Source organism: Equus asinus, chromosome 17 (assembly GCF_041296235.1).
Source record: "Equus asinus isolate D_3611 breed Donkey chromosome 17, EquAss-T2T_v2, whole genome shotgun sequence".
Classification (NCBI taxonomy): domain Eukaryota; kingdom Metazoa; phylum Chordata; class Mammalia; order Perissodactyla; family Equidae; genus Equus; species Equus asinus.
Window position 1 is genome coordinate 35,705,192 of NC_091806.1, and position 10,259 is coordinate 35,715,450.

The 10,259-nt window shown below is 60.3% G+C and overlaps 1 protein-coding gene across 1 annotated transcript in view; it reads right to left on the reverse strand.

Moving 5' to 3' along the window:
- Window positions 1-10,259, reverse strand: part of LOC139039781 (liprin-alpha-1-like) — a 112,920-nt gene extending 102,661 nt beyond the window's left edge. The window contains 6 exon segments of the mRNA XM_070487874.1: window positions 3,498-3,553; window positions 5,320-5,346; window positions 5,914-6,024; window positions 6,558-6,668; window positions 8,192-8,302; window positions 10,110-10,259. Of these exon segments, the coding sequence (XP_070343975.1) occupies window positions 3,498-3,553; window positions 5,320-5,346; window positions 5,914-6,024; window positions 6,558-6,668; window positions 8,192-8,302; window positions 10,110-10,221 (528 nt within the window). The 5' untranslated portion in view covers window positions 10,222-10,259.

The window sequence follows — 10,259 nt, forward strand, 5'->3', positions numbered from 1 at the left end:
CTGCTCTAGCCCTCGCCCTGGGAGGGGACACAGTGCCGCAAGCCTCGCCTGGCCTGACCGTCCACATCCCCCACAAGCGTGACTGCGGGGGCCCAATTCTGTCAGACGACACTTTGAGCGACAGCTGCTCCTTCAAGGCTGATGCTGACGCAGACACTGATGCAGACAGGCTCTGGGAACCACGGGCCATCCTCGGTTTCTTCGTGAGCAACCACTTCCCAGTGACACACCTGGGGTGTGGGACAGTCACTGCCTTCCTGACACAAATCAGGGGAGCAGGGCCCCGAGGACGTGGACCTGAAGTTAGCGGGCACTATCTGAGGATGACTGTGAGTGGCAGCTCCCTCCCGTCCAGGCACAGGCTGACCCCTGCGCTGAGTGTCGCACACACGGGCCAGGCCCCCACCCTCCCCCAAAGCCCCGTTCTCCCTCCACAGCCACCCCGCTCGGCCAGAGCACGGCTGTCCGCCCACCCGTCTGCCACGCCCAGCCACAGCCAGCCTGAGAGCCCGGCGCCCGGGCCACCCTGGCCCCCCTGCCCCCCTCTCCGAGTGCAACCGCTCAGCTGCCCTGACCAAGCACTCTCCCTTCCCAGACCACCGGCCCACCAGACCGGGCCTCTGCCACCTCTCTCCAGAACAATCTCTTCTCACACTCACTCCCTGCCCTGCCCCCCGGCTGCCCTCCGGCTGTCCCATCAGGCTCCTGCCTGCCCTGTGGCTTCAGGGGCAGAGGCGTCAGCACCCTCCCCATGGGCCCCTCCTGTCGCCCCCATCTGCCCGGCCCAGCCAGTTCTCCAGCATGCTGCCCAGAGCCAGTTCTCTGCCGTCACCTGGGGGCTTCCAGCAAACACGGCCCCCAACCTCTCGTTCTCGCTTGCAGCGTCCCCACCACACCGCGCCCCACCTCCTCCACAGCACACCCCCATCACCAAGACCCGCTTGCCGACTAGAAGCTTCTCCCTCTCACCGCCCTCCTCTACGCGGCGCCTGCTCCTCCCTCCCCTCGGTCCAGCCTGGCAACTCAAGGTCACGACCTCTCCCAGGTCCCACCTGCTGGACACCCCTCAACCCGTTTCCATCCCCTATAGGGACTTCACACCCGAATCCCTCCACACGCAGCTCACTGGGACCCCGCACAGCTCCCTCACCTTCCTAAGCCTCAGGCCACCAACTGTACAACGTGGACGCCGTCACACCACCAACAGGAACCACAGTCACCGTCAGACACAGGCTCACCCAACCTCTGCGCCAAGCCACCACCCTGCCTCGGTCGCAGGCCCCCTCGTCAGGCTCTACCGTCCACGGCTGCGTCTCAGTGACCCCACATTCTCCACCAGCACCACCTCACGGTCTCCCTCCACATGCCTGTCTACGGCCTGGGCTCCCCTACATGTTCTGGTCTCTTCCATCTTAAACAGAACCATCCCCTCGGCTGACCGCTGCCCAGCTCACAGGACCACAGTGGGCGGAGCGGGCCCAAGCTTGCCGACTCTACGACTGACCCTCCCCACACGGTGCAGGTCCCCGCAGGCCAGCTTCCCCCAACCTGCCCCCCAACACCCACAACAATGCCCTCACCAGGACTCCCGGGGCTACCACGTTACTCGCCCAGACGTGACCCCCACCAGCAGCACTGCTGGGCACAGGTGACCCCCCCCGCCCCAAAGCTCTCTACCCTCAGACCAGCACCACCAGACCCTGTGGGCTCCCCCCACCTTGCTGGGTGCACTTCCCAGTCTCCTCTACCAGCCTGACTGCTGCCATCCCCAGGTGTGTCCCTGGGCCCCGCTCACCACTCTGCAGGCTCTCCTGGCCTCCGACTTGACCCCGGCTCCGTCCACATCTGTGCAGTGGCCGTCTGCCTCTGGTCCAGCCACACTCTCGTCCACCTGCCCTGCTGGGTAGCCCACCCCGGACACACCCACAGCCGACTCAGCTACCCACCCCTGCTCCTCCCAGGCGCCCCAGCTCAGCAGAGGCCCACCGTCCACCTGGGGCAGTCCTGCCTGCCCCCCCAGCCCTTGAAGCCAGGTGCTTTACCTCCCGCCTCGCTGAGGTCAGTGCCGCTCTCCCTCTGCCACGAGCCCCTGCCCGAGCCAGCACTGCACCCTGCTCACACCACTGAAGCCACCTCCTAACTGGGGCCACAGCCTCGCTGCTTCTCCACAATCCACTTCCACACTGTGACCAGGGTCGTCTCAACACAGATCCCGTTTGTGTCACTTGCCTGCCAAACCCGTCGAGGGCCACTCAGGACTCATCTGATGAAGAACGAAACCTGACGTACGTAGTCTGCAGGGCTCCCCGAGATGGTCCCTCCCAGCTCCTCACCCCTCGGCCCTCCTCTGCAGTGAGACCCTAACAGTCTTTGCGGCGTCACCCCCACCCCCGCACACACGCTATGCCCCTGCTCTCCAGGCTCCTGGCCCATCTTCCCGGCATGCTCCACCCGTCAAAGCTGAGCCCAGCCTCTCACTTCCCCAGGACCCTTCTGGCCCCTCAGCCTGAGCCCTGGGCCTGCCACATGCTCCCAGGGCCCATGCGTGGTCACGTGGTGGAGCCCCTGGGTGACGGCCTCTGTGTGGTCAGCTGTGAGCCTGACAGCAGCAGAACTCCGTGAGGACTGGCCCTGCTGTCCTTGACCACAGGCCGGGCACAGGACCAGGCAGGACAGCCTCCGTCTTCGCTCAGGAGATACAAGCCACACGTGTCCTCGTGTGGACAACTCCACACCCGCTCTAAGTGTAGACTCTGCTATGGCTGGACCGTACGCTAGAAAAACGGCCGTCTGATACACTTAAGACTGACTCTCAGAGATCCGACACCGTGTGACAAAGTCCCCAGTGAGAAACAAGCGTGTTCCCCGGGACACCCGTGGGAGGCGGTGCTGTGGGCAGGACCTGCCTCGAGACGGTCCCTGTCCCGTGGACCTTCCACCATGAACCATGATACAGATGTTCTAGACCCGCGCGCTCCCAGAGCCGCCGCCGCCACACGTGCCTACTGAGCTCCTGACATGGACAGTGTGACCAAGCTCAATTTCCAACCGGTTTACCGCTAACTACTTTGGATTCAAACAGCCACATGTCCTCAAGGGTCTCGTGTTGGCCCCAGAGCCTAATGCCTGGCTTCCAAAGGTGGCCCCGCCACTTGCTGCTATGCTGTGGCCAAGCACTGAGCCTGCCTGGCCAGGGACCCCCAAATGCAAAAGGGGACAGGGACAGTCTCTCCCCCACAGCACGACCATGTCGGGTACCGGAGAGGATGTCCGTGACCGGTAGACGAGGCCTGGCATACAGGTCAGCAATCGGCACCATCAGTGATGACACGTGCCCGACTTAAACGTTCGTGCTTCTGAAAACCTGAGCCACACCCCACCCCAGACCATCCACGGAGCCGTGCGCTGACACACCAAGAGCTCCACGAATTCCCGGACCTCCTAAATTCCCGAACACGGCAGCAGAAGACACTCAGGCCTGGATCTGGAATCCTTACCTTGTCCATCCGGTCCTTCTGGACCCCGTACTTTCCGCCGAATCCTTTGGAATAGTCTGCAAAGTGGCACAACACAACACTTACACTTAGGCTGAGGACCAGCGAGGTGCCCGGGGCAGAGGCATGCAAACACACCCAGAAACAGCCCAAGACGACGCACCCCGAGCAGAAAGAGACCAGAACCGCACCCCACGCGGTCCTCACTTGCAAGCTGAGTTGGTTTCTACCCGTGGTGTTCAGCACACAGGCGGGGGAGAAGCAGAAAAGGGGTGTGCGCATGCGTCCCGCGCTCTCCTGAGGGACAGAGGGTGCCGTGTGGACTGGCAGGCCGTGAGCCGAGGGCCCAGCACAGGCGCGGGGCAGCGTGCCACTCCAACAGCACAGTCCTCCACCTGGCACCGCTCCCGCCCTACTAGGACTAGGCAGAGGCTCGAGGCAGCTGTTTTCTTGCTTTTTAAAAGAAAAAAAAAAAATTCCATGGGGAAATTCTACCAGCCAACTCTTAGGACGTAGCAACACAGATCTCCATGACAGTCACACCGTCACACGGCGTTAAGGCCACGCAGAGCCAAGGCCATCTCCGCGCAGGCTGCCGGATCAGCACCAGATCAGCTGCGTCCGCCGTCCCTCGCCTGAACACGGCCGTGTGTTCCCAACCAGGGGACAGAGCCTACGCTCTGCCCTGGCAAGGAGGACCGTCCTTGTCTTCCGCTCGTGTGTCCAGGTTCTAACGGCCAAGTCCGAATTTGGACAGCAATTAAATAACTGCTCTAAGGAGAAATGTGTTCACCGTGTGGACTCCCAACAGATACACCTAGAAATTTCCTGTGTCTTCTTAGCTTCCTGTACATACCGTTTAGCTCTGTGTGAGGAAGTCATACGTAGGTGGTGTCGTCAAAAAAACCAAAACAAACGAAAAACACCTCCCACCCCTGGTCAAAAAAACACCACCATGATGAAACAGAGACCACACAGAACACGGCTGCCCTGCCCCTGCCCCTGCCCCTCGGTGTCCCGCGCCTCTGGCTGAACTAAACATGGTTCTCCCCGTCTCAGAGGCAGTCAGGTGGCTTACTCAGTAGGTAAGTCACGGTCAACAGCAAGAGCTCCAGCAGAAGGCTGCTGGGAGACCAGGGACACCCCACTCCAGGACGGAGCCACGTTATGGGTTTAGGGCAACACACCCTGCAAACTACGGCCATGTCTTGCCAAGCACAAACCCCATGGTGCCAGGGAACAAGTGAATGGGGGTGGGAGGAGTGCAGGCGACCATGGCTCCAGCATACACCTGGGTTTCAACGCCCGAGTGCCCCTCGAGGGCACAGAGGGTGCTGGCAAGGCTGAGGCTGGAAGTCTGTGCTAGAAGTGGCCGCACTGGAGGGGAGGCGGGGGCGGGGGGTGGTGAGCAACTGTGCCTTGCTGGGACTCGTGCTTGGCCAGTCTCTCCTTGTAATCAAACCCCACAGCACAGGAGTCCTGCCTCTCGGACTGAACACCAAATCTGCCTCCGAAACCAGTCTTATAACCTGGAAATCCACAAGCAACAGTGGAGAAAACCGAGAGAGGAAACACAGTTTGGTTAGAATCGTGGGAGCATGGGCAAGAATCAAGTACATCGTTTAGAGAAAGGAAAAGCTCTGCCAGGCTCAGGGGCTGCAGAGCCAGCTCGCAGGCTCAGCAACAGTCAAAACTGGGCTCAAAGGTTAGAGGGCAAACTCAAACTCTTAACACTCCAGCCAAGATCAGAGACCAGGTTAGGAACTGTATTTCAAGTAATTCGGGAAAGCCACTCCACGCTTTGAGGTTTCTTTCTAGGTCCTACCCACGCTGCAGACAAGAGAACGCATCTCTGCGCATGTGAAGAAAGAGACACGTTATACACGAGGTTACTGCACGGCAACGCGTACCAGCCCCACCTCCATCTGTGCTGGCTGAAAGGACGGGGTGAGTCTGGGGCTCACTCAGAGGTCTCCCGTCCCCACGTGCTACTTTCCCAGGGACATGGTTCTGTCGTGGAAAGCACACACTCCTGGGCAGAGAGGAGGCATCCCCTTCCACAGCCTACAGCACGCTTTATCAGCACCAATTCATGGACTGGATCGCTGTCGCCCCTCTGGCCGCCCCCTCAGGGCAGAAAACAGCGTTCCCAGAGCTGCTGCAGGCAGTGACCAGCGCTCCAGAAGCCCAGTGACATGGGGCCTTCTCGCGGGAGCCCTCCCGTGGGAGGGGACGGGGGTTCCTCACTCCTCTAGCTGAAGGGCTGTCTCAAATCACGGGAGGGCTACGACAACCTCCCACACTGAAGACACAACACCACTGCTACAGAGACACGGCAAAAACACGGCACAGTGACGGACCTGGGAAGGGAAATAAACTCGGGAAACGATCCCAAGTAGGAGATTCAAAATGAAGGTACCTTTTTGAGATTCGTGCAGCTGCAATTTCTCCTGGTGATCCCGGCCAAGAGCACATTTGTCTTGTCTGTCTGTCAGCACACCAAATTTTCCTCCAAACCCTTTCACGTAGTCTAATGGATTAGAAAAAGGACACAAACTGGTATTAACAGATAGCCCGGGCAACAGAGAGAAAACATGTTTTTCAATGCACGTCAATACACACAATTCGCTCAATTCATCCCTTCTCTCTCAGATCTTCGGTAAAACTTTAGGTAACACTCATCAAGAGGCCCTCCTCATACAGCGTATGGAAACTGACCCCATCTGTAATCCCAGCGTTCCGAATAAACGCAGACGGGACCCCACAGAAGCAGCGCCAAGCGATGCAGCTTAAGCAGCAACCGGAGCCCCACAGTCCCACCACTTACACACGCGACACTATTAGCACAAGCGGCACTGCTGGGGTGTTAGAGCCAAAAAAACTGGCAAGAGTCGATCTCTCATGTAACAGCTGTGTTTCTGCTTTGCTGTTTTAAAGCTGGCTGCTTAACTGAGAGATGTCCGTATTAAGGGCTGCTGGTTACGCTCCGTCCCTGTCTGCTGCTCTGGTTACCACCCGTCCCGTTAATGGTCACCGGCTGGAGAGCTGGTAAGATGCAGGCACCTGTCTGGGACTCGTGCTTCTCTGTTTTGCCTTGATACTCAAAGCCGACGGCACTTTTATCCACCTTGTCCTTGTCGATACCGTACTTGCCACCGAAGCCTTTGGAGTAATCTAAAAACAAGGAAAGCAGTTTACAGGCCAGCAAAACAACCAGCGAGCAAGCTGTGGATTCCAGCAGGCTTCAAGAAAGTACTTTTAACACTCAATTAAAAAAAATATAAACCAAAAATCTTTTAGGCTCACTATAAGATCACTGATACAGAAAATATCTAAAAGTCTTGCTCGTATGTAATAACAGGACTAGGAAGAGTCCTATAAAGACAGCAGATTTATAACTGTAGCATCTTTCCTTCATTCCAAAAGACAGCATGGAGTAACAGTTTATTACAAAGCTTCTGGAGCAGCACGAGCCGAGCAGCCGGCTTTTAATGGGTCCCTCTGCTTCATGGACCAGCACAAGGAGAGGCATGCAGGGGTGCCTGCAAAGACAGGATAAACCTGGAACGCCCTCCAGAAACACCAGCTCTCAAAGCTCCGCCAGTGGAATGGTTCTCTCTGCACTAAAGGAGGACTCCATCGTGGGCACGTCAACGCACGAGCGCGCGGAGCAAACCCCTTCCGCAAAGGCCTGGGGCTGCCGAGGAGCCTGCCTGCCCAGGCACTTGGGGCTGTGCCCCCGACCTCCCAGAGTGGCATTTCCTCTGCCCCAGAGGCCTCTTGGGGAGAAAGTCAGTGCAGACTGCAAGGCATCCAGCAGCAGGTCCTGAGGAACTGGGTGCGCGTGGGGCAGAGGAGCACAGGTCTGCTCCAAGGAGGGAGGGAGAGAAGGCAGTGACAGCGACCCCGCACCGCACGCCACCTGCTGTAACGGAAGTGACACCTGCGGCAAAGGGACACTGGGCTGGCCCACGGCCAGCTCCTCGGAGAAACGCCAAGCCAGTGGGGTTTCCAGTGCTGGGTTTTGGTTTTGTTCTTTAAAGAAACCTGGGATTTTTTTAAATACGTGAGCTCTCAGTTTTTATATGTTGGCAATCATTTTAAAAAATCTAAATGTACAGGCCAAACAAAACAATGAGGAGAACCAACGGTTCATGGCCTCTGCAGGAGGGGCTGAATCTAACGCCCTCCACCTACAGCCCTCGCCGGGTGACGGCAGTAAGTGACCCGCGAGGCCGCCACAGCGAAGGAAGCCAGCACGGCTTCTGAGGACAATCTGGCAATCTATCGAAATTTTAATTCAGTGTTCTCTGACCCAATTATATTTCTAGGAATTTACTCTTGAATAACCACTTACGTACATAAGACACAGGGAGAAGAATACTCATGCAGTCGACTTTTAACATCGAAAATTGAAAATAACCTAACTTGTACATTCCACAGAGGAATGGTTACGTAGACTACGGGATCTTCCCACCACAAGGACTGAGCAGTCACCAAAAACGCGACAGACCCCTACGCTGACCTGAACGGAACAACAACGGCCAAACGTTTGAGTTAAAAAACCGTGTAACTATAACGTGACCCGCCGTACACAGGGGAAACGCCCCAGTGCGCATGTCTGTAAGCGTGTGGGAAGCAGCGGCGAGGGGGCAGGCCGCGCGGTGGACGGGCTGCGGGGCGCCGCCCGGGCGGACCTTTCTGCGACTCGTGCTTCTCCGTCTTGCCCTGGTAGTCGAAGCCCACGGCGCTCTTGTCCACCCGGTCGGCCTGCACGCCATACTTGCCGCCGAGGCTGCTGGAGTAGTCTGTGGAGACACGCAGCAGTGGGCATGGGAGCAGATATGAGCTAACCCGGCGCTTGGTTGAACCAGAACAGAAACGACTCGCGGTGTGACTCAGCAAGAGATCAAGCACACATTCTAAAACACATGAGCCACCCACTGTCACCCACGCGTGACGCTCGACTCAGTCTACAGCGTCCCTTTCACCTGTTAGGGGCACTTCGTTCATGATGGCAGACGTGAACTGCGTTCCCACCTCGGAAGTTCACCGTTCAGACACTTTCTGAGCACCGACTGCACGGCAGCGAGCAAAGGTCTGAATCACCACTTACATACACTCAAAAGTGTTTCAAGAATAAGTCTAACAAGATGCTTCCACTACAAGTCAGCTGTGGGGCGGGAACGGGGTGGGGGTAACTTCCAGTTCCTGGGGGGCAGAGGATCAAAACCAACTCTGCATCCCCTTGGCTCCTTCTTCCAGCGGGTCTGAAAGTTGCCTCTAGGACTCTGCCCGGCTCCCTGAGCATCTGGGAGCACTTTTCCAACCAGAGGAGAGTCAGGACTGCGCCAGGGGCTCAGCCGCGCTCAGCCACGGGCAGGGGGGCCCACCGACCCACAGCCCTGGGATCTCAGCCCTCGCCAGCCGGCGCCCGGCTGAATCCCGCGGTCAGGGCCTGGGGGATTAGCCAGGCAGAGCGCCGCGGGGCCCACGCAGCCCTGCGCCAAGCGGCGCGCTCACTGGGGATGCCGCCAGCGCTGCGATCAGCGGGAAACGGAACCCCCCCATCCCACCCCCGCCCCCAGGCCCGACACGTCCACAGACCGCGGGCGGAGGAAGCCCCGCACCCGCTCCAGGGAGGCCGCCCGCGGGGATCGAGTTCCTGGTGCAACACTCAGGCGATTCAAACAGAGGAACCAAAAACCCAGAAGCACCTTTCTGCTGATTTCCAACACAGCCAGAAGAGGGATGGCTCCAAATTTAGAGCCTCTCGGCCGTCTGCAGCTGCGCGTGTCGCTGCATTTCCAGTGACCTGATTGCTAAACCCCTCTGTAGGTGGGGGCCGGGCCGCAGGAGCCGCGGCTGCGACGGCCCCGCCCGGGCGCCAGGGAGACCCCGGCCCCTCTCGGTCCTTCCCCGCAGGGCCCCGCTCCTACCTCGCCCCGCTTGGACCCAAGCCCCTCCCCGTCGGCCCTCCAACTCCTTCCCCTAAACCCCAGGGCCCTGATCCCGTCGCCCCCGATCCCGGACCCCTCCCCGCAGGGCCCCTCTCCTACCTCGCCCCGCTTGGACCCCAGCCCCTTCCCCTCGGCCCTCCACCCCCCTCCCCTAAACCCCTGGGCCCTGAGCCCCTCCCCCCGAACCCCACCCCCTCCCAGCATGGCCTCTCTCGCACCTCGCCCCCCTCCGACCCTCGGCTCCTCCACTCTCTCTTCTCCTAGCCCCCGGGTCCCGGGCACCCTCTCAGACCCCAGACCCCCTCCCCGTCTGGCCCTCTCCTCCCCTTCCTCCCTGCAGCCCCGGCCCCTCCCCTTCGGACCCCTAAACCTCAGAACTGCCCTTCCCTCCCCGACACCAGGCCCTCCCCACCGCTCGGCGCCCCGCCCCTCACCCCGCGGCCCCCCGGCCCCCACCCCTCGGCCCCCGGCCCCGGCTCCCCGGCCTGGGGAAGCCTCGCCCGCGCTCCCCCCGCGGCCGACCCGAAACCGCGAGCGGAAGAGCGGCTAGACCGCTGCGGCCGCCGCTTCCTTCCCTTTTCGGGGCCCGGGGGCGCCCCAGGAGCGCCGCGGAGGGGCCGGCCCCCCCCGCCCGGCGAGAGCCGCGCTCGCTCACCGCCGCCTGGCTCAGTCCGGCCCCACTCGACTCCGGCCCCGGCCCCTCCGCGCCCGCCGCTCCCAGGCGCCCGGCTCCACTTCCGGTTCCTTGGGCGGGGGCGGGGCCTCATCCAGGTCCCGACGAGGCCCCGCCCCTCCCCGGCACGTC